Source organism: Bufo bufo, chromosome 2 (assembly GCF_905171765.1).
Source record: "Bufo bufo chromosome 2, aBufBuf1.1, whole genome shotgun sequence".
NCBI lineage: Eukaryota > Metazoa > Chordata > Amphibia > Anura > Bufonidae > Bufo > Bufo bufo.
The window spans coordinates 43,161,022-43,186,577 of record NC_053390.1 but is presented as its reverse complement, the minus strand read 5'-3'; the positions used below and the strand labels follow the sequence as shown (position 1 = coordinate 43,186,577).

The following is a 25,556-nucleotide window of genomic DNA, read 5'->3' as shown; positions in this document are numbered from 1 at the left end:
TCCCTATGTAGCAGTGTTCCTCAGCAGAACATAATTATAGTCCAATGCACATAAAAATACCAATGCGTATCTGCCTGTCCGAGCCGCTGGTTTTGGATGAAGCTGTGATCAGCTGCCTTTCAACGTGACCCTTCCATTACCAATGACCACGAAAAAAGTAAACATCAGAAAATCAAAGGAGAATCTAAGTAAAGGAAAAGATATACAGGTGAAACTCGAAAAATTAGAATATTGTGCAAAAGTCCATTTATTTCAGTAATGCAACTTAAAAGGAATTGCATTAATGCAGCTTAAAATTAGAATTTTTGTGAAAAGGTTCAATTTTCTAGGCTCAAAGTGTCAGACTCTAGTCAGCTAATTAATCCATATCCCCTGAGCAAAGGGTACCTCAAAATGGTGACTTTGGGGTTTCATAAGCTGTAAGCCATAATCATCCAAATTATAACAAATAGAGGCTTGAGATATCTCGCTTTGCATGTAACGAGTCTATCTCATATGTTAGATTCACCTTTTAAGTTGCATTACTGAAATAAATGAACTTTGCACAATATTCTAATTTTTCAAGTTTAACCTGTATATGTAGAGAGCACACAATCACAGCCGCATACCTCAGTAGATGCTGACCTTGGTGGAAAGTCAGACATTGTTTATTGGTCAATGTAACAGAGCAGAAGTTTGAATTGATACAAATATATGCATACTGTACATACATACTGTGCATACATACTGTACATACATATATACTATACATACTGTACATACATATATACTGTACATACATACTGTACATACATATATACCATACATACTGTACATACATATATACTGTGCATACATACTGTACATACATACTGTACATACATATATACTATACATACTGTACATACATATATACTGTACATACTGTGCATACATATATACTGTACATACATACTGTACATACATATATACTGTACATACATATATACTGTACATACATACATACATACATATATACTGTACATACATACTGTGCATACATATATACTGTACATACATACTGTACATACATATATACTGTACATACATACATACTGTACATACATATATACTGTACATACTGTGCATACATATATACTGTACATACATACTGTACATACTGTGCATACATATATACTGTACATACATATATACTGTACATACATACATACTGTGCATACATACATACTGTGCATACATACTGTACATACATATATACTGTACATACATACTGTGCATACATATATACTGTGCATACATACTGTACATACATATATACTGTACATACATACATATATACTGTACATACATACTGTACATACATATATACTATACATACTGTGCATACATACTGTACATACATACTGTACATACATACATATATACTGTACATACATACTGTACATATATATACTGTACATACATACTGTACATACATACTGTGCATACATACTGTACATACATACTGTACATACATATATACTATACATACTGTGCATACATCATATATACTGTACATACTGTGCATACAAACATACTGTACATACATCATATATACTGTACATACTGTGCATACAAACATACTGTACATACATCATATATACTGTACATACTGTGCATACAAACATACTGTACATACATCATATATACTGTACATACTGTGCATACAAACATACTGTACATACATCATATATACTGTACACACATATATACATACAGGAATGTAATATCCTAGAATAACAACAGTCAACATTTAAAGAAACCGGTAAGAGTCACCGCCACATCCAGACGTAAGAAGAACATGCCTTCAGATCCTCCTGAACAGAAGATTACAGTGAAGCTCTCAGGCTTCAATGCTAAATCCGTCACAAGCCCCCAACCACTAGGTACCATTTATTATGTGATAGAGGGCCCTTACACCCCCTCAGCCACCAGGGCCTGGATACAGCTGCTACTTCTGCACCCCTTGCGGTTACACCTCTGCCCATGGGTCTCAGAGCTAATTTTGACCCCATTCCCCTGCAAACACATGATGCTTTGGATGCTGTAATGCAAATAAAATTGAAGTTCCTCATTCAGACCCCATAAATGATCTCAAATCCCAGATGGAAATCACTGGCATAGCTGCCCTCATAATTTAACATTTAAAAGGGTTTTCCAGGATTTCTTTTTACTGATGACCTATCCTCAGGGTATCTGATCTGTGGGGGTCTGACACCTGAGATCCCTGCAGATCATCTGTTTGAGAAGGCATCGGAGTACCTGCGAGCGCCGCTGCCTTCTCTTTGCTCATGAGACACAGCGCCGTACATTGGATAGTGGCTGTGCTTGGTATTGCACTCAGTCACATTCACTTTAGTGATGGTTCCTTCTCGAATAGCTGATCGGCAGGGGTCCCGGGTGCCGGACCCCCACCGATCAGATACTGATGTCCTATCCTGAGGATAGGACATCAGTATAAAACTAAACCCCTTTAAAGGGGTTCTCCGGGCTACAGGTTTTGATGACCTATCCTTTTGACAGGTATACAAAATGGTTTTGGCAGCACTACTGATCCCATTTGGGAAAATCATTAAAGATACCTTTAAAGGTGATGGTGCACGCAGATGGGGATCCTGGCCAGTGGTCCCAACGTCTAGGAAAAATACAACAATCCGCAGCACTCGCCAGTGTGGAAAATCAAAGTGGTGATTTATTCACAAGTCTCAAGAAAGACCGATGAAGGTCGAAACGTCGCTTGTACCATGCTGATTTGTGAATAAATCACCACTTTGATTTTCCACACTGGCGAGTGCTGCGGATTGTTGTATTTTTCCTATCCTTTTGACAGGACATCAGTATCAGATCAATGGTGGACAGTCAGTTCCCCTGCCGATCAGCTGTTTGAAGGAGTCGAGCTCCCACACAACCCCTTTAAGTCCCATGTCCAGAACCGTTCCCAAATGCTGGTGAAACTCTGACAAGCTGCCCACTTAAAAGTAAATTTGCAAAAAACCTGCCCTCTTCCCACACCGTTGGGGTCATCCTCACACTGTCCCACCAACAACTGTTGGCGATTATGGAATGATCTATATTATAACTACTGTAGGTCTTCTTTTTTTTTTTTTACCAACCCCCGTGGTGGTGCTGGAACCATGTGATCCCACACACCTGCTCCCCTTCTGCACATATGTGATGTGGGGAGGCTGCACATAATGATAATTGTCATGTAGACACAGAGAACACTGTAGAGTCCCTGTCTCTGTCTGTAACATCACTGCAAAATAAGTAACAAATGAAATGTATATTTTAGGACATATTCCACATTTCATTTTGCTTCTGTGACAGATCAGATGAATGTAAATGTACAGATCAATATAAATTGTGTCCTACACCATCTTGATGAATATTGTCATCAGTATTCAGATAATCTGTGTGTGCAGCACCCAAATAAACGATGATACTATGTGACCGTGTCATACTTTATACAAGGTCTAAAAAATAGTGAATATAAAACCCAGATATGATTATACATCACCCAGATAAAGACTGTCATACAGCACCCAGATAGTTGGTGTCATACATCACCCAGATAAATAGGTAAATAGTGTAATACAGCACCCAGATAAATACTGTCATATGGCACCCAGATAAATAGTGTCATACAGCACCCACATAGTTAGTGTCATACGGCACCCAGATAAATAGTGTCATACAGCACCCAGATAAATAGTGTGATACAGCACCCAGACGGTTAGTGTCATACATCACCCAAATAAATAGTGTCTTACGGCACCCAGATAAATACTGTCATATGGCACCCAGATAAAATGTCATACAGCACTTAGATAAATCTAGATAGTGTCATATAGCAGCCAGATAAATCGTGTAATACAGCACCCAGAAAAATATTGCCATATGGCACCCATGTAATGATGTCATGCTGGATACATGGTCTAAAAAAAAAAAAATAGTGTCCAGTTGATTATAAAGATAATATCTAACAGGATCTAGATAACTAGTGTCCTATGGCACCCAGATAGTGTCATATTGCACCCAGATAAAGAGTCATCCATATACAGTACACACACAGTATCTACCAGGATCCAGATAGCTAGTGTCATACAGCACTCAGATAGCTAGTGTCATACAGTAGTCTTATGACAATACTATTACTTTTGTCATAAGACTATGAAACCAATAGATGGCGCTGGTAATGAGTAGTGTAGATCGCGAATATTCTAATCCCGAATTTTTATTGTGAATTTTCCATGCAAAAGGCTACACTAATAATCTTGTCATAAGACTATGAAACCAATAGATGGCGCTGTTCATGAGTCATGAACAGCGCCATCTATTGGTTTCATAGTCTTATAACAATACTATTACTCTTGTCATAAGACTATGAAACCAATAGATGGTGCTGTTCATGAGTAGTGTAGATTGCAAATTTTCCATGGTTTGTCAGCTGAAAAACAAGGCAGATTCTGCTCATTTGCATGTCTTTCCCATATGCCCATGTTTATGCAAATTAGTTTTTACATGACAAAACTGTATAGAAAGGTTATTGAATATTATGTTAGGACAATCAGAAAACTTTTTGTCTCCCTAATGATATTGATCTAGGTGCACAGGTCCACCCAAGCCATCCAACAGATCTGAAGTAACTTTGAGGCTTACTGGTTCTCAGTCAGATGAGAGCTGGTTTGGAATGTCTCATCGTGCACAAGGCTGCCATTGTAAGGTATGCTGACTAAGCTGGTCATCTGTCTCATGGATAGATTGATGGCTTGCATACACCTGGCTTTTGGCATATAGCCTTTGTGTGGTTGTTTATTGTATGTCATAGATAATAGGAGTCCAAGATGCATCCAGCTATCCTCTTAATGCTGTTTCCAAACCATTTTGATGGGGTTTCCATCAATTTCTAACCTTTTTTTGTGAACCAGTCATCCTATTCTCTTTAGAGCAGGGGGTGCCTGGGGTTCTCCCATTGACTTCCATTGTGTTCGGGTGCTCAGTAGAACACACAAGCATACCGATGTGTTCGGCCAGAGCACACGAGCACTTTGGTGCTCGGTCAACACTATTAATAACACTAAGTAGCAGCATTACTCAAGAATCCAACTGAAGATGGATGTTACATTGTACAGTTATCTACAGAGAGAGATTACATATGAGAACTTATAGCAAACTGTAGCAGAATGCATTAATCAGATATGGATGAGAGTCAAAGGCATTGACCTTCTGTCTCATTGATCATTGGAAGGTAAGCAATATTTTTCTACTGATCAAATTACACAAGATTTATAACAGAAACTTTCCCAGCCATTGAGTAAGTATCATGATGGCAATTGATGCAGGTTCTGTGGAGCTCCTGGAGATACTTTTTTTTTTTTGGAGGGGGGTCAACCTTTTCTCAACACAACATTAGGAAACAAAAACCATGTGAAGGAGGTTGGGGATAAAGAAGGAACAATTCCTCCTCTCTAATGTGGTTACGTACGTGGTGGTGTCATCTACTACCAGATTGAGGCCCCAAATTAAAGAGGTTATTCAGGACTACAATAGCTGTTGTAACCTGCTTGAGGCTTCCGTCTATTACCTTAAGGCAACAGGTTCCCGGATCTCAGTCGGGGAACACTGTTATGGGAGCGGGAGCTGTGACGGGGGTCCGACACCGCCGATCAGATTTATGAGGAGAAGGTGAATTCAGTGTGCATGTGCTGTCTCCCTTTTCTCTTCCTGTTCACCGCTGTTGTGGTCATGGTCTTTGCCATAGACAGCAGCGGTGAACAGGAAGAGACAAGGGAGATGGCACTTGCGCACTGCGTGAGCCATCTTTCTCGTACAGCTAGTACGCAGAGGGTGCCGAGTGTCGGACCCCCGACAACCTGATATTGATGACCTATCCTGAGGACAATCCCTTGAACTCAATAACACAGTGTACAGGTAAGCTCCCCCTGTGGTGGCTGCAGGTATTGCCAGAATTTTATCATTTTACTCTAGGCCTATTGCTGTTAATGGCACTCCATTTTCTCGGGTGGGAAAGGGCCACCACTCCACTCAACCTCAAGCTTATCTGTGACAGACCCGGCTGCTGGAGTCGTCTGTCTCGCCTCCCCTGACAGGCCACAGTCTACTCTTGCTGGCAAAGCCACTCCCCTCAGCCCGTGATATGCATGCTCACACTCCCCCTCTGGCTTTTAAAGGGCAAGCAAGCAGACCCTAATTTGCGCCTGGCCAATTTTGGGGACCTAAGACACCTTCCTCTATAGGATGGTCCCCGGTCAATAGGTTGTCTAGCTTGTTAGTTCTCTAAAAGGTTTGCTGTATTAGTTTATCTTCCCATGTACCAATTTCTGCTTGTTTTCTGGACTATGACCTTTCTCTGCCTGACCTGATCTGTTTCTGATCACTGTATTGACCCTTTGCTGCCTGCCCTGACATCGGCATTTTTATCGGATTGCTCGTACACTGCCTGCTCTGAGCTCTCCCTGACAATGGTTTTGCCTGATCTCTCGGTGCTCCACACCGGTGTCTCTGACCCCTGTGGGTCAGCTGTCAGCCACACAGACTACTCCAGGAGGTAGCAGACTGGTGGTTCCCCTGCAGCGAAGTCCAGATCCCTGTACAAGGGACTACCCGAATAACACCCTTAGGATTAGCCTAAAGTTAATTCTGTTGGTTGATACAGCGTTTCCACACCCACTGCCATAACTTATGTGCCAGGGATTCCAAGCTTTGTAACAAGGCACAAATGAATTTTTACAACTATAAAGATACAGAATATATCAGTGCAGAATGTTGGACTTCTAATGGACACTGAGCATTCTCCTCAGGGGGTATGAACGTATCAGAGAGTGTGTGATTACTTTCTTACAATTATTAGGAACGCCCGAAGTCCAAAATCTGGGAAAAATCTAATCAAATGCGCTTTCTACATTGTATTTTCCAATCATTTTCAATATGTTCATATGCGGCAACAAAACTCCGTGGGCACGATTTACGTTCCAAACATCTTAGCTTAGTTCTTGTATATTAGTTCTTTTTATTTTTTATTTTTTTATAATACATCCAAAAACCTTGTGATGTGCAAAAACAGGAAAATTATAGATGCAGAGCGCAGACTGTGTACACAAAACTGCCTGCAGCAAGAACACTACAATCAGGAACATAATCAAATCCCATAAGTGTTATTATATTCTGATGTATGAAAGACAAAGAATACAAAATCAAGAAAAATATGAAAGGGTCTATCTATCTATCTATCTATCCATCTATCCATCCGAGCTACATTTCTACATCATGATATCTGACTTTAAACAATACGCTTACATGCTTAAAACAAATTGGGTTCATTTACAAACTCATCTCTGCTACATCTGCATTTTCCAAAGCCCACCTACCAAAGATACAGCCCCTGCAGCGGCTATGCACCCCTTAGAGGAGGGACCACTTTAGACTGGCCACATCCCTCTACTAGATGTGTAACACCCCGGAGTGGTGTTACCATTCCTACGCCCTGTCTGGGCTAACAAATACCCAGACAGGTCCTTTACATTGTGCAGTCATATGATTGTTATGCAACTGTTATTACATTTAATATGCCTGTTTCACCAGCAGGTGGCAGTGTAAATGGCAGAGCTATAGTTAGAATGGAACTCACCATTCCATTCTCCACCCCTCAACCCTCTACTTTGGGCAGAAGTCGGCAGCGGTTCTAGGGAGTCCTAGTCTGGACAGGAGAGGAATAAGGTGTGGCACGCTCACAGCCTGACCATGGAAGCAGATGTCTGAAAGCCATAGGGACCAGAAGAAATTGTTCTTCGGCTGGAAGTCAAGTTAAGTTACTTACTGAGTGTCAGGAGGGGGATAACAGCCAAAGACACCCCAATCCAAGGATACCGGAATCAACCTAAAGTTCAGTAACCAGACCTAAGCAGAGTTTAGTGCAGAACAGAGAAAGAAAGCAAAGTAATGCCTGTCAGCCCAGCAGAGAAAGAAAGTAAAGCTATCAAGGTTGCCTGCCAGTTTGTGCCAAAGCCTGCTGGAACCAAGACAAAGCCTGAAAATTGTTTAGATGCAAGCTTACCCAAGTAAAGCTGCTGTTTAACTTTATATCAAGGTCTGGACTCAAGTTATTCATTCTTCATCCCCTAACTCAACTACCCCCTTTTAATGCTTCAGAGCCTAAGCCTGGGGTCCCGCTGTATCTAGGTAGGAGAACCTTGACACATATAGGCCGCACCACACCACTCGGCATTCCACTAGACCTGGGACGCGATAGAGCCTTGGGGTGCGGCACATTGCAGATGGCAGCAGGAACTTTGTGCAGGGTTCCCCTATAACAGGCATCAATATAATTGTTAGCAAAAAGGGAAGAGAAACGACTTGAGAGTCACAATGTCTTATATTGGCCTGGGAAGGGTATGAGGTAGCAGGCGCAGTAAGTACGATGTAATTACTCATAATTAGAGATGAACGAATTTTTCAAAAATTCGGTTCGGCCGGTTCGCCGAATTTTCGGAAAAAATTTGGTTCCATCTGAACTTATTTGCGTCGAATCGTGTTAAAAAACGGTTATTTCCTGGCTGCAGTGAGCCTGTATAGTGGTGTAGAACACTGTGCCTTGCAGCAACACGCATAGGGAGTCTGCTGTGGTAGTGAAATAATACTGTGAGTCCGTATGACATGCAGATGACAGTCGTCGCTCTTAGAATCACTGCACACTTCACTTATTTGGGCAGTCACGGGGCCAAAACTGACCAAATAACTCAAGTGTGAACTCAGCCTTACAGGTCAATGTTAGCGCCAAGAAGAAGCGCACTCCTTTTACACCGTCGTCAACTGATTCCACATAGATGTCTACAGAACCTGTTCTATTAAACGCTTATACAGGTAGAGCCCCCCGACAGAGTGCAGAGGGTGTCAGCAGTAAGTTTCTGTTGACGTCACTGATTATTTTGCCCTTCCTCTGATCCGTCAGAACAATAACCCCCCAAAAAACGGATCCTGTCTGTTGAGCATCCGCCTTTACTCGTGTGCATCCAAAACAGAAATGACATGTGAATGGAATATTTGCCTGTCTTCTGTGTTTTGTACCCACTCCTGCTTTTGGCTACCAAATCACAAGCCATTTCTGATGGGACCTGAAAGGAATCCATGTTCTTTTTTATGTCAAAACCAAATGTGCTTTTTGCTGAAGTTTTGTTTCTCTGTTAGGAACCAACTCTGATTGCTGTGAAAATAATTGCTGTAAGGTTTCTATTCTCTGTAACCCTGAATCTTATCTCTTTGGCACTACTCTCGGACAATATTCCTAATATGGAAGTTCCGTTTTTGTTTCTCTTTTTCTGTCTGTAGAATGAAACGTGTTAATATGATAGGTTGAATACATAACTTACGATGATATGCTAATAAAGGGGGTAAAGCCCCCTCTATATAACCTGTGTGCATTAAAAATAAACCTCAGAGTGTTCATTCAGTACATCACTGTTGTGTCTTTTATTACCTACTGAGTGAAGCGCTCTCCTGACGTCAGAAAAGGACTCAAACCAAGCCGATACTAGAAGATTGGTGCCAGGGGTACCAAGTGGGACGTTGAGATTCCTATCAGGACCATAAATGCCTTACAGCTGCTACACAGACAGGATCAGTTTTGCGTCTCATTTTTCCTTCCTTCTGACAGATCAGAAGAGTCAAATAAATGATGATGTCAACCAGGCCGAAAGGCAAAATAGTTGCCCAGTCATGAAGTGGGGAGGGTGGTAACAGCATGAGAAGTCCACGGAGTGGCCCTATGACATAGTGGTGAGGTGGAAGCAGCATGAGGAGGCTACAGAGTGGCACAATGACAGTGTGGAGGTGGCATCAGGAGGAGGTCACAGCGTGGCACAATGACAGTGTGGAGGTGGCAGCAGCATCAGGAGGCAATGAGTGGCAAGCTGATATAGTGTGGTCTCTTTTGTCAAAGTGTTGGTGTGGCACCATGGATGATCTATTCTGATGCATCAGGCATTGGTGGATGGAAATCCTGGCTGATCCATGCTTGATTGATCTTGACAAAGGTCAGTCTCTCCACATTTTGGGTGGACAGGCGAGTTCTTCTTGGGGTAACTATGGCCCCCGCCGCACTAAACACCCGCTCTGATGCCACACTACTGGCCGGGCAGGAATGCTTTTCCAGGACAAACTCTGCAAGTTGCGCCCACAAATCCAGTTTGGCTGCCCAGGAGTCTAGCGGATCTTCAATGTGGGGTGGCAGGGTGCTGTCCAAGTATTCCACCACCTGCTGGTTCAGGTCCTGCTCTATGTCTAGCTGCTGGTGAGTAGTTTATTCACTATGCGGGTAAAGAAAGCTGCTCATCAGCGACTCTAGACTCAGGCTGCTGCTGATGGAGCTGGTACTGCTCCTGCCACCCCACCCCTCCCCAGCAGCCATGGCAGTGGAAAGTGAGCGCAGAGGGCCCCCTCAGTCAGACTTGCGAGAGGATGGACGATGGCGCAGATAGGCAGTGGCCAACTGACTACATAGGATGTCTCTATAGTAGTTCAGTTTGTCCTCCCTCTCAGCGGGTATAAAAAAAAGACCCCCATTTTGGACCGGTAGCGAGGGTCCAACAAGGTGGAGAGCCAGAAGTCATCCCTCTGCCGAATGGTAACAATTTGGCTGTCACTACGGGCCATTTGTGCAAGTGACTCAGAGGGACTCCCTTCCTCCATCTCCACTGTATACTGCCACCGTGTGTCTGGGTCCTCTGCCTCCTCTTCCTCATCGCCCTGGCTGCTCCCGCTCTTCCTCTCCTGTCACCTGTATATAAAAACCACCAATTTCGCTACACATTGCTTGTGCTCCAATGTCCTACTCCTCCTACAGTTCAGCCCCCACAGGGCTCATGTGGCCGTGAAATCTAGGCGCCACATCTTCAGTCCCCTGACCAGACAGCATCTGTTCCAGGCATGAAGCAGTGGAATTACATTGTTCATCCCGTAGTCCTGGTGACTGACAAATAACGTGGCCTTTTTAAAGGGCCTGAGCAAACGGCAGGTGTCAAGCATGAGCTGCCACTGGCTGACATCCAAGTTACACAGGGGAGTACTCCTGTCCACTCGGATCATCAAGAAATCGTTTATGGCCTTTCTCTGTTCGTATAGTCGGTCCAACATATGGAGGGTGGAATTCTAACCGGTGGAAACATTGTATATCATCCTATGTTGGGGAATGCCGTTCTGCCGCTGCAGCTCAAGGAGGGTGTGCTTTGCGGTGTGAGAGTGGCTGAAGTGCATGCAAAGTTTCCTGGCCATTTTCAGGATGTCTTGCAGATGGGTGGAAGACTTCAGGAACCGTTTGACAACCAGATTGAACACGTGCGCCATGCAGGGCGCATGGCTCATCCCTCCTTGACACAGCGCCGACACCATGTTCTTCCCATTGACGGTCACCATGGTTCCAATTTTGAGTTGTCGCGGAGACTGCCAGGATTCGATTTCTTGATGAAGGACACGGAGCAGTTGCTCCCCTGTGTGACTCCGTTTGCCCAGGCAAACAAGGTGCAGAACAGCGTGACACCGCCGTGCCCTGCACATGTGGTATGCTGGAGGTACCCTGTTAATTGTCCCTGCATTGGAGGATGAGGAGGCAGAGGCGGACATTGTCGCAGGACCAACGGCGTGAGAACGTGGAGGCGGAAGCGGCATCACCTGGCCAAGTTGCTGGTGTGGCTGTGCAGGAACCACATTCACCAAGTGGGCCATAAACGACATGTATTGTCCCTGACCGTAGTTACAGCTCCACACGTCAGCGCTGCCGTGCAATTTGGCAGACACCGACAGGCTCAAGGACTGGCCCACCTTCTGGTCTGGCCTTCTGGCCCTGTGTGCAGGGCTTGAACTGCCTTTTTGGCAAAGAAATGGCTTGGAACTCTCCACCTCGGCTAGGCACAAGCCATCATTTCTATGAAAGGTGCAGAGTCCAGCACTTGGAAAGGAAGGGACTGCAGCACCAGCTACTTGGACAGGAGCATGTTCAGCTTCTGCGCCGTTGGATGAGTGCACGCATACTGCTTCGGTGATCGGTTGCTGACGGAATGACTGATGAGGAGTGGGAGGGCAAGGAGCAGGAGCATCAGGACCAGCAGATGATGGGAAGGACAGACAGCTCCCTTCGGGTGAGGTGGTGGAGCCTTGACTGCCTGAAATCGGCTGCATGCCACTGGGTGATGCAACGGTTGCTGCGGCAGGCTGGACTACCACATCGGAGCCACGGTTCTCCCAGGGCACTTTATGGTGACGCTGGATATGTTGATGCAACATTGACACCCTGGCTATGCTTCACCTTCTGCCCACATATTCTACATGTTCACCTCCTCCGGCGGCTTATCAAAAAACTGAGTAGGTGATTTTACCCCCAACACTACGCACTGACTGACTGCTACTGCCGCTGCCTCCGTGAACCCGTGCACCGCTACTTCCCGGGCAAGTAGGCTCCTGCGAAGCGGGTGATCTACCCCGGGCACATTTGGCTCCCGACCTCCCACTGCTGCCACCCTGCTGACTCCTGGCCACGCTAGAGACTTGCTGGCTCCTCTGCTGCCTCACGGGCAAGCTGCCACCCTCTTCTCCTGATGATGAAGCCCCTTCGTCACCTGGCTCCCAAGTGTGATTAGCTACATCATCATTAAGTACTGTCTGCACGTCACTGATGTTCTCCTCAACCGTCTCTGGGTCAGGAGCCTGACCACTGGCAACACCAGCGCCCACGCCACTCTCCTCATCACTACTTGCCCGCCTAGTGGACGAAGTGGCGGATGTCTCCTCCACATCTTGGCTGGCCGGTAGCTGCTGACTGTCTTCTAGTAGCTCGTCCTCACTGTATAGTGGAGCTGAGCCCACAGCATACAATACTTCTCTGACTGAGGGAACAGAAAAGACAGAGGCAGGTTGAGGAGAGGTGAGAGCACAGGGCCTGCTCCCGGGCCATGACAACTAAGGGTTGTGTCTGACGAACCCACCAACTCTTGGCTGGGGGTGTCTGATGTCACTTGCGACGAAATCGAAGATCAACCATTCAAGAACCGCTGGGTTGCTGGTCAAGACACGACCTCTAGCTGACACTGGGAGCTCAGACCTCTCGCTGCGACTCCTGCTGCCACCATCCCTTACTCTGCTGCGACTTCTGCCTGCGCCAGAAACATTTAGGCCTCTGCCACTCCCCTGTGCAGGGCCTGGCATTTCTCTGTCTGTTAGTACTCACTTCACCACACAACGGCTAATAAGCCCTTTTCTCACACTAATACACACAAAAAAGGGCTTTAGAACATATAACTGCACCGCTGAATGGCAGCTATATTTTTCTTTTGCCACTAATACACGACAAAAAGGGCTGTCATTTTAGCACTTCACCACACAACGGCTAATAAGCCCTTTTTTCCCCACTAATTCAAGCCAGAAAATGCTTTAGAACATATAACTGCACCGCACAAGGGCAAATAAGACATAGAAATATTTCCTTGTAATAAACCCTGTTAATGGCTGTATCACACAGCACTTGCACCCCAATAACAAGAACGGTTTGCTGGAATTACAGAGCAGCGGAATGGCAATTTTGATCCCCAGTCAGTGCAGCAAGGTGTAACAGGATTGTTTCTTTTACCCAGGCTTCTACATAAATGCTGTGGAATGATTCCTCCCTATCTTTTCCCTACACCTTGAATAATCTTTCCCTGCACTTGTAAATTGTTTTTTCAGCACAATGAAGTCTTTCCTAGCACTGTCCCTAGCACCTGCTGATGTCTCTCCCTGCACTAAGTGCACTGGAAAATGGCAGAATCCAAGATGGCTGAGGCTATTTATAGGGCTGTGACATCACAGGGCTGGCTGGCTGCTGATTGGCTGCATGCATGGCATTGTGGGTGATCCCGCCTTGCCAGAGTTCCTTGCTCCATGTCCTCATACGTGCAGTAGCCATTTTAGGAAAAAATGCGATTCGTTACCCCGAAATGTGAGGAAATTTGGATTCGGTGCTAATCGAATTTTTCCTGAAATTCGGATCGAATTCCACTTCATCAGCTTCGATTCGCCCATCTCTATTCATAATATACTGTACGTATATATACTGAATATATAATAGCTAATAACATACAAGCAAGAAGTGACTGTGTTTATGATGGTGCGAACAGCTTCAGTGAAAATCCATCAAAGGTTTCATGTACACGATTCTATTACAGGTGCCTAGTGTGGCGCCCATGCTGCACCCCTGTATGCTTCTAGTATCATACGGTGGATATTTACCAGGACTCACAGAATATACAGCAGGAGTAGTAGCACATTTCAGCTTATGCCATATTACAGTGGTATTATATTGCACCATGGTGACAGCATATGGAGGCACACACAGTGAATGGAGGCATAGGGCTCCACCATACAGAAGAATACACTGATAACACATCTAAGACTCACCAGCTCCACACGTGGTGCTGCAATCTGACCAGCTTCCGTACCTCCAGGCATACACAACCTCAACCTCATTGTCCGAGATTACATCTTTCTGTATGATGTATTCGTATTTAACCCCTGGGTTGTTTTCCTGAAACAGAAGCTAAATGCACACAGATTGTCAAAGTTTGGTCTACAGGCTTATTTCCAGTATATAAAAGGTCCAGTTAATATCTAGGTCAGAAAAAAATCATTAAAAATCTAATTGGCATGAAACATTCTCTTCTGGCCATATACAGTTCACTGACACACTGAATCCATTTCACACGGAGCTATATGAACAAATTCTGTCTGCCTGCTGCCACCAATTGGGGGAGCTCATGAGCCTCCTGCATACTCTGTTATTATTTTTGAGCTAAATGTATTCAGTAACCTCATGAGCTTCCCCTAGTGGTGGCTGCACATATCTGCACGCAATAATCTCCTGAGATCCCTCTAGTGTTAGCTGTATATATCTGTATGCACTAATCTATTGAGCTCCCTCTAGTGGTGGCTGTATATATCTGTATGCAGTAATCTCCTGAGCTCCCTCTAGTGGTGGCTGCACATATCTGCACGCAATAATCTCCTGAGATCCCTCTAGTGGTGGCTGTATATATCTGTATGCACTAATCTATTGAGCTCCCTCTAGTGGTGGCTGTATATATCTGTATGCAGTAATCTCCTGAGCTCCCTCTAGTGGTGGCTGTATATATCTGTATGCAGTAATCTCCTGAGCTCCCTCTAGTAGTGGCTGTATATATCTGCATGCAGTAATCTCCTGAGCTCCCTCTAGTGGTGGCTGTATATATCTGTATGCAGTAATCTCCTGAGCTCCCTCTAGTGGTGGCTGTATTTATCTGTATGCAGTAATCTCCTGAGCTCCCTCTAGTCGTGGCTGTATATATCTGTATGCAGTAATCTCCTGAGCTCCTTCTAGTGGTGGCTGTATATATCTGTATGCAGTAATCTCCTGAGCTCCCTCTAGTGGTGGCTGTATACATCTGTATGCAGTAATCTCCTGAGCTCCCTCTAGTAGTGACAATATACATCTGTATGCAGTAATCTCCTGAGCTCCCTCTAGTGGTGGCTGTATATATCTGTATGCAGTAATATCTTGAGCTCCCTCTAATGGTGGTTGTATATATCTGCATGTAGTAATCTCCTGAGCTACCTCTAGTGGTGGCTGGATATATCAGTATACAGAATTCTCCTGAGCTTCCTCTAGTGGAGGCTGTGTATATCTGTATGCAGTAATCTTCTGAGCCCCCTCTTGTGGTGGCTGTATATATCTGTATGCGATAATATCCTGAGTTCCTTCTATTGGTGTCTGTATATATCTGTATGTAGTAGTCTCCTGAGCTCTCTCAAGTAGTGACTATATACATCTGTATGCAGTAATCTCCTGAGCTCCCTCTAGTGGTGGCTGTATATATCTGTATGCAGTAATATCCTGAGCTCCCTCTAATAGTGGCTGTATATATTTGTATGCAGTAATCTCCTGAGCTCCCTCTAGTGGTGGCTGTATATATCTGTGTGCAGTAATCTCCTGAGCTCCTTCTAATGATGTCTGTATATATCTGTATGCAGTAATCTCCTGAGCTCCCTCTAGTGGTGGCTGTAGATATCTGTATGCAGTAATCTCATGAGCTCCTTCTAGTGGTGGCTGTATATATCTGTATGCAGTAATCTCCTGAGCTCCCTCTGGTGGTGGCTGTATATATCTGTATGCAGTAATCTCCCGAGCTCCCTCTAGTGGTGTCTGTATATATCTGTATGTAGTAGTCTCCTGAGCTCCCTCTAGTGGTGGCTGCATATGTCTGTATGCAGTACTCTCCTGAGCTCCCTCTAGTGGAGGCTGTATATACACTGACAAGCAAAAGGGTAACAATGTTTTGAACTTTTGACTTTTAGGCTCCATATCTCACCATCCACTACAGCTTCAAACATGAGACTACCATAATTTTATAGATAATCATCGTGACTCTCTCATTCATAAATTGGACTTATTGACAACTATTTAGCATATGATTAGTTCTGCAGATTCTTGTCATGTAACTGTATTGTTACGTTTTTGCTCCTGGTGGTGGAACAATCTTTTTCTTCACGTCTACTACATTTTACAACCCGTTGTTACATTCCCTAATCGCTCAGTGTTTTATTAGGTTGATTCCCAAGCGAAAGGTCACTGGTTCGAATCCAGGAACAGCCATGAAGAAGATTTCCCAAGAAAAGAGAAACAGCATCTTCCAGCTCATTGACAGCGGTATCTGGTTTTGGAATGGGAAGTCCATAGTTGTGATGGTCAGGGCCTAGGGACCATACACTGTATATTTAAAGACAAGGCAGAGGGTACTTTGCGCTTGTCCTTCAGGGATCTATTGTCTTTAAATGTGGCCCCCGAGGACTGCAGTATGCACAAAGATGTCAGGATTCATCGGTTTCCTTCTCAGATTTAGGCCTCACGTCCACATCTGATTGACGGCTTTTGTTTTTGAGGCCCGTCACGTACTGTGATATCATTCTATGCACGCCGTCTCGTGAATGGGGCAAAAAAACCTTGAACACATTTATAAAACCCTAAGCACATGGGAAAATTGTCTTCAACTAGAGCGTCTTGCAGGAAGCCGTTCAAACACATTGTTTCTGTCGGGGGGAATATCAATGAGATCCGTCATGTAACGTGTTACCGGCCTGATAAAGGAGCTTCCGAACATACGAATGCACGGAAAATCAATGTCATGCAACCCTGAGACTTCACCAGTCATTCATTATTCATGAGCTTTCTTCTAATTACCTGGATCCAGAGTGACTCGTTGGTGGGCCCCGGAGCTGTGAGGTTCTCCAGATCTCCGCTCCTCTCGTAATGAAACCTCGTCCCGGCCACCTTGTAGTCACCCATCCATTGTATGATGAATCCGCCGTTCAAGTAATATTTTTCAGGGTCTTCGCTTCTGAGCACCAGGAAATTTCCTGCAGCAGCAACCTCTTCTATTTTTATTGCCCTGGCGCCTTTGGGAATAATACCGATATCCACGTAACCTGGACAAGGCAAGGAGAAAAGAGGAACGATGAGATATAACTCCGAACCCTCTCAAGTTCCATGGCATCTGAGCGGTTAGACAAAGAGAGGGGCTCCCTCTGTTTCTTAACCGACCCCCACCTTCAATCTACTGATTGGCAGTGTAGTCTGCTGGCAATTTATTCATAAACTTCTAGTAGGAATAATAGAGGAATATCACAACATAGAGTCATAAGATTAAGTGCTCCAGAATTGCTATTATATGGGGAATCCAAGTAGTTACTGTCAGGAGAGGTGATAGGTCCTCCATAAAAACAATATCTCTTGGGAGAAATATCTTTCTCTTACCCATTACAGTTGGTTAGAGGGTGTTATGGCAGTGGAAGAGTTAAAAAGTCTAATATATTTGCCTATTTTTAGCTGGAAACTCCCTTTAAATTTTTTATAGTACAGTGATGACTAACCTCCTGTGCCTGAGCTCTGCCTGTTTACCAGATTGACCCTCTGTCACCTGTCCTGACCTACTGCAGGGTTACTGTATTACATGAACTCTGCCTGTCCTGACCTTTGCTTATCCCCTGAACACATTTCTGCCTGTCCATTTGGTGCCAAGCAACAGTGTCTCTTGACCTTCCGTGGGTCTATAACCTCTGAACGAAGACTTCTCCTAGAGGTAGGTGTCTGATGGCCCCTGCAGCAGAGCAGCGTAGAGCACTAAAAGAATTGGCGCTGGATCGGTGGTGATTTAACAGAAAAGTAATGGTTGTTTTCTAACATGACTTTCCTAAGCTCCCGGACTGTAAGTGCTACAAGCTTCAGCTTTAAACATTTACCAAATCCTTCACTTTGATTGAATGTTTTCCTGACTGTCTGGCAGCTAGATCCATCTCCCATGCATAGTCCACATCGGTCTTCAGTGGCATTGGAATTTATTTCATAGTCACAGCCCACGCTCTGCAAAAGTAGAAAAATGTAAAATGTTACCACCAGAGGCACATACTGTACATCCAAAACACAATTCTATAGATAATGGAAGACACAGATGCTCGTCTCAGACAAGGCCATATGTTTCTGTCTGGCAGAACTTCCATTGAAAAGCCGGTATCAGGAAAATCCAGCAGGCTATAGGCTGTCCTCACCTACACCTATACGTCATGGTGCGGCAACTGATGTATACATATTCGTCATCATGGGTTGTAAAATGGATTCTCCAATGATTAATGTAAGATATGAAAATCAGACATCATATAAGACATGACAATCTCTAACAAAGCTAGAACCAGCCCTGTACCTCACATGGATCCAGAGATTTCCACATTCATTGCTCTGCTAGATTTATATCAAGCTGACAGCTCAGAGGGGCATGAATTTTCTCAGGGTGTATGTCCTTTCTAGTGCATGCTCTCTCCCTATCACAGCTCAGGGGTGGTGCCCTTTCTTCTGCAGCTCTCTCCTTAACACAACTCAGGGGTGGTGCCCTTTCTGCTGTAGCTCTCTGCCTATCACAGCTCAGGGGTGGTGCCCTTTCTACTACAGCTTTCTCTCTTTCACAGCTCAGGGAGGTGTGCCCTTTCTACTACAGCTCTCTCCCTTTCACAGCTCAGGGGGTGGTGCCCTTTCTGCTGTAGTTCTCTCCCTATCACAGTTTAGGGGTGGTGCCCTTTCTGCTGCAGCTCTCTCCCTATCACAGCTCAGGGAGGTGTGCCCTTTCTGCTGCAGCTCTCTTTCTAACACAACTCAGGGGTGGTGACCATTCTGCAGCATCTCTCTCTCTATCACAGCACAGGAAGGTGTGCCCTTTCTACTACAGCTCTCTCCCTATCACAGCTCAGGGGTGGTGCCCTTTCTACTACAGCTCTCTCCCTATCACAGCTCAGGGGTGGTGACCTTTCTGCTGCAGCTCTCTCTCTTTCACAGCTCAGGGAGGTGTGCCCTTTCTACTACAGCTCTCTCCCTATCACAGCTCAGGGGTGGTGCCCTTTCTGCTGCAGCTCTCTCCCTATCACAGCTCAGGGGTGGTGCCATTTCTGCTGCAGCTCTCTCCCTAACACAACTCAGGGGTGGTGCCCTTTATGCTGCAGCTCTCTCTATTTCACAGCTCAGGGAGGTGTGCCCTTTCTACTACAGCTCTCTCCCTATCACAGCTCAGGGGTGGTGCCCTTTCTGCTGTAGTTCTCTACCTATCACAGTTTAGGGGTGGTGCCCTTTCTGCTGCAGCTCTCTCCCTAACACAACTCAGGAGTGGTGACCTTTCTGCTGCATCTGTCTCTCTCTCTATCACAGCTCAGGGAGGTGTGCCCTTTCTGCTGCAGCTATCTTTCTAACACAACTCAGGGGTGGTGACCTTTCTGCTGCATCTCTCTCTCTATCACAGCTCAGGTAGGTGTGCCCTTTCTACTACAGCTCTCTCCCTATCTCAGCTCAGGGGTGGTGACCTTTCTGCTGCATCTCTCTATCACAGCTCAGGGGTGGTGACCTTTCTGCTGCAGCGCTCCCCATCACAGGTCATGGGACGTGTTCTTTCTGCGGAAGCTCTCTCACCATTACAGCTCAGGGTGTGTGTCCTTTTTGCTGCAGCTCTCTACCTATAACTGTCACAGCTTCTAACAGCAGATACAGCTGGTGGCAATTGAAGGATGGAACAGAGCATGTCCATCCACCTCAATGATGTTGCTGAGGTGGACAGAGAAATGAGGATAAGAACAAACAGCAGGTGGCGATCTCCCTATTCCTTGCTTTAACTGCTCTGCTAGATTTATCTCAAGCTGGCAGCTCAGGGGATGTATCCTTTTTGCAGTAGCTCTCTCCCTATGACAGCTCAAGGGGCGTGTCCTTTCTCAGAGGACATGTCCTTTCTGCTGTAGCTCTCACCCTATCACAGGGGTCATGTCCTCTCTCAGAGGGTGTGTACTTTTTACTGCAGCTCTTTCCCTGTAACTGTCACAGCTTCTAACAGTAGATATGGCTGGTAGCAGGTGAAAGACGGAACTGAGCATGTGCTTCCACTACAGCAATGTTACTAAAGTGGACGGAGAAACAAGGAAACAAACAAACAGCAGGTGGAGCTATACAGACACTTTTATCCAATAACTAAGTGGCTATAATACATTTTTTATGACATATAATTATAAAAGTATTAGTTCTATTATTAGTATTATTTTTTGTGGCTTGAAGGGCTCAAAAGTAAATAATAAAAACAAACTTTGCAATATACTTACCTTGCTAATTTCAAAATGCCCCCCTTACCCACAGAACTATAGGATCATGTACGGCATTAGGTCTGCCATCTGCGCATAGTTTACCGCGCCCGTCAGCGCCAGCTAATCAGCTTCTGCATCCTAACACGTTAAAAAAGTTGACACATGAAGCACGGAAAGTAGCAGCTGCTTTGTTGGAATGAGCTACTGAGTCTTCTCCCCCTGAATCTAATTTCATTGCCCCTAACCCAATTCCTGGACCTTCACGCCAAGTGCCTAAGTGAAGCGTTACAGACAGCGTAACTGCCATCTTGTATTTGCTAAATCATTGTGAAATTTTCCCTGTTCTTCATGTGTTTGATGTCAATTTCAATCACCCCCCCCCCCCCGTATTCTCATCATCTGAGCTCTTCATTTTCCATATCTGCTGCACATTACCATAGGATGCGCCAGGCATCAGTAGGATAAGGGTTGTTATTGTGACACCATTCAGTTCATGTGTCACTGGGAAGCCGAGCAGCCTCGGGAAGAGGTGACAAACAACTCGTAATATAGTCACAGATCAACAGGCAGGGGTGACTTCGTTCTATTCTCAAAAATAATACAGAAATCATAGTGCTGAGAACAACCCGAAAACATCACCTTGAGGTCCTTGCCGATTCAGGGATCCAGTGGTGATCCAGCACTAGTTATCATTGGTTCACTGCTAAAGGGTTAAAGCTATGGTTCACAGTTAACGTTATTTTTCATTACATAAGCTGTTCAAATATTTACTGTGATGCTGACTATGTACTATGTATTCCGAAAGGCTATGCATAGGAAGGAAATAGTTAACTGGCAGTCTTTAGTTTTAAACGTCAGGTAATGGGCTGGTCCCATTTACTCCTGGTTATTTGACAGTCTTCTGATGGACAAGCTAGAGTGAAGATCAGGTTCGTGTCTGCTGCTGTCAAGTAGGCCAAGACAGAGGCTTTCTCCATGAAAACACCATTCCTGAGAGTGGAACCTGCCAGAAAAGCAACTTTACTAAGGATTTTCCTCTAAGGGAAGGAAGGCTTGAATTATTAAAGAAGGTTGAGGACCATAAGGGCCATGCTTGGACTGAGACAGTAAAGGTAACGCATATATATGGCTCTAGACTTTAGTACATGTGGTTACGATTGATTGCTTCTGGTACCTGCCACACTGTTGGGATGGACTAGCTAACTGATCTAGAACTGCACGCTGCAACTGGGAACTGCAGGAAATTATTGGGAGTTTGTGCACCTTTGGTCAATTTGGGAAGTTTGCTGGTACCTATTGAAAGAGACTCAGGGAGGACAATCATTACAGCTACCTCTTTTGCACAAGCCTACTCTGTGAGATACTTGAGAACTGTCCTACTGCTTGTAATTGCACTGCTACCCCCATCTCCTACTCAATAAAGAGAGGTTTTATTTTACTACAACCAAGCTAGCCTAATCATTGCCTCCACCATCCATCTGCTTTACTCCTGCTTGCACTCCACTGCCAAGGGTACCCCAGCATCACCAGGCAGGAGACCCCAAAGTCCAGGGTGTGCCCTGAGGGGAAGAAGAGTTGCGCCCCTCCATTCACTGCACACATGGCCCCGGAAGCCTTGGAGCAGGGGAGAACTACAAACACCCTTGTCACCCACTGCCACCACTCCTATCTTCTCTGTCCTCCCTCACGTGTTCACTGCTCAAAAAATAAGGGGAACACTAAAATTCCACATTCTAGATCTCAATGAATGAAATATTCCAGTTACAAATCTTTATTCATTACATAGTGGAATGCGTAGAGAACAATAAAACATAAAAATAATCAATGTAAATCAAAATTAATAATCCATGGAGGTCTGGATTTGGAATGATACTCAAAATCAAAGTGGAAATTCAGGCTGATCCAACTGCGGAGGAGGAGCCTGGGCATGCTCCTCCTCCGCAGCGGCTAATTGACTCCCCCCAGCGGGTGAGCGGGCAGTGGATCCCGGATCCCAGATCTGTTTGCACCTTGCACCAACTGAAAAGCACGAGCACTTTATCCAGATTGAACTTCCAGCACCTACCTCAAATATAAGAGACTTCCTCCTGCCAAAGCCTATCTCCCAGGAATCCCAAGAACGCCACTCTGGGCGGAGCCCCGACAGAGACACTGTGGGTGTGGCCTAATTAGGTACCCTTATTAACTCGGCCCCACTGCCCCAGCGCAGCGGGTGCAGGCTGCTTGCCGAAGGCGCGCCATAGGCAAGCCCGTCTGTGCCCGTCCGGATTATTAGATTAACTGACATTACCGGTGTGCCCTTGGCCGTCACCAAGATTCCTCCACTATTGGGAAACGCTCGCCTGGGTTGATCGGAGAACTTGGGTAACACAATTGACATTTTAATGTCTTTGTCTGTTATAATGTACTAATTAGTTTTGTAATTACTTTTGTAGTTTTAATTTTTATTATGACTTTTACAGTAATTTTATTCCAATAACAGATTTTTTTAGGATGGTTATCGATATGATGATGTACACACGTAATGAGCTAATTGCTCTGGATGGGGCCACATTGTCACTACTGCCCGCACAAACAACGAGGAAATTGACCACACATCATTTGTGGGAAATCCGCCATCTTGCCAAAAACCCATAGGCATTTAAGAAGAAGGAAAAGCTTCCCGAAAAAGATTACACCTTCGGGGCAGATTCCAATTCAGAACCAGCATTTGCTGAAAGGGGCATTTCTAAACTGCCGTTCTGCGGTTAAGAATGCAGCCAACATTTACGATTTGATTTTATCTCATAATCTAGATTATTTGTGCCTAACAGAAACGTGGTTTTTGGAGAGGGTGGATCCTATGTTGGATGAATTGGTCCCCCCCTTGTACAATATTATTCACATAGACAGGGCCACTAGAGGTGGAGGTGTTGCAATGGTCTTTCGTGAGCATCTAATGATGACAGCCCTTAAGAATGGCCCAATTTTCAAAACTTTCGAACACCTAGCTATCAAATGCCAGAAGAGTCCAGAAGAGGCCTTCTCAATCTATATTGTCTACCACCCCCCAGATTTAAAAACAGGATTTGATGATGAACTGCTGGAATTGGCCACATCGGCCTTCCTAGTCAGAAGAACATCATTGTGGGCGACATAAATTGCTGGGCTGATGATGTGTCCAACATCCAAACCCAGCAATTATTAACATCCCTTGAGACCATTGGCTTCATGGAGGAGGTGACCTCCCCGACTCACAGGGGCGGCCACATCCTGGACTGGATTCTGACATCCTGGGTGGAGATACAGGTCCAATCCATACATGATCTGGTGTGGACTGATCACAAAAATATACTTTTTACTCAAACTATCCCCCCTTTAAAAAAAAGCTCCCCATTTTCCAGTGAGAGATAAGACTCTCACTCAACAAAGAAATGTAAAAATTCTTAATTTGGAGGAATTTGGCAATAGCTTTAAGGAGAATCTGAATATAGATTTATTCCGCTCCATAGAATCCACGGAAGCAAATCTAACAGCTTTTAATGATTGTATAGAGGCTACACTAAACACCTTAGCACCTATGAAACATAAACAGCAACCTCATCCCCCTAATAAAAACCCGCCTTGGTTCACTGCTGAATTAAGAGAGGATAAAAAGACTACCAGAGCCCTTGGCCTGGAGAAAAAATCCCATAGAAGACACCAAAATTAAATACAAAATAAGTATGAGAAAGTACAGAGATAATATTAAAAATACCAAAAGAACATACTACTCAAATAAAATAGGCAATGTGGTTAACATCTCCAGAGAACTTTTCAAAGTGGCTAAAGAACTAGCCAATCCTAGATGTAAGATTGCAACGACGGAGCACTCTCAAGCACTGTGCCAGCAAATGGCCGACTACTTTGCTGAAAAAATCCAGAAACTTAGGGACAATATCCCAACGGTTCATAGGACGGACGAGACACTTTCCTCTTCACTCTCAACCTTACCCTATTCCATCTCTGAGGAGAGAACAATTAAAATCATTGGAGCTCTCAGATCCTCCTCCTCGCCTCTAGACCCATGCCCGGCGGCCGTGGTGAAGTCCGCCGCGGTTGCAATGGCACCATACATTCGAGACATTATAAATAGTTCCTTTTCCAGCGGTCAGGTGCCGGCTATTCTGAAGCAGGCAGTGGTAACACCCCTGTCTAAGAAACCGGCGCTACCTGTGACCGATCTGAGTAACCTTAGACTGATTTCGGGACTGCCGTTCACTGCAAAGATTGGCGAGAGGGAGGTTGTTGCACAACTACAGGGATATCTGGAGGCCAACCCGGGATTCCGACCCGGAAGGGATACTGAGACCGCTCTGGTCAATGTCCAGGACGATCTACTGATGGCAATCGACCAGAACGATTCTATGGTCCTAGTCCTTCTGGACCTTTCATCCGCTTTTGACACTATTGACCATCAAGTGTTACTGAACTGGTTGAAAGTGGTAGCCGGACTAGATGGAAAGGCCTTGGCATGGATGGTCTCAACGAGTGAAGCTGGGGGTATTTCACTCAGCCGATCTCCCACTGTCCTGTGGAGTACCACAAGGCTCGGCACTATCTCCAGTCTTGTTCAACATCTATCTGAGACCATTGGCCGACATCATCAGGAGCCACAATCTTCAGTTTCATGTTTATGCGGATGATACACAACTGTACTTTAGGCTTGCCAAAGGTACAGTTGATCAAGTCGATCTGGCCGGATGTCTCTTGGAGATCGATCACTGGATAAGTGCCAATTATCTCAAGCTTAATGGCACCAAAACTGAATGTATTACATTCAGTGACCAGAAAATTACACCCTCAGCACCCCAATGGCCATTGTCTTTTGGACCTGTCCCTGA

General features: G+C 44.9%; 1 protein-coding gene across 1 annotated transcript in view; it reads right to left on the bottom strand.

Moving 5' to 3' along the window:
• The window catches only part of ADAMTS12 (ADAM metallopeptidase with thrombospondin type 1 motif 12), a 527,800-nt gene that overhangs the window by 89,146 nt on the left and 413,098 nt on the right, over positions 1–25,556 (bottom strand). Inside the window, 3 exon segments of the mRNA XM_040421001.1 lie at positions 14,458–14,596; positions 17,270–17,514; positions 18,328–18,448. Of these exon segments, the coding sequence (XP_040276935.1) occupies positions 14,458–14,596; positions 17,270–17,514; positions 18,328–18,448 (505 nt within the window).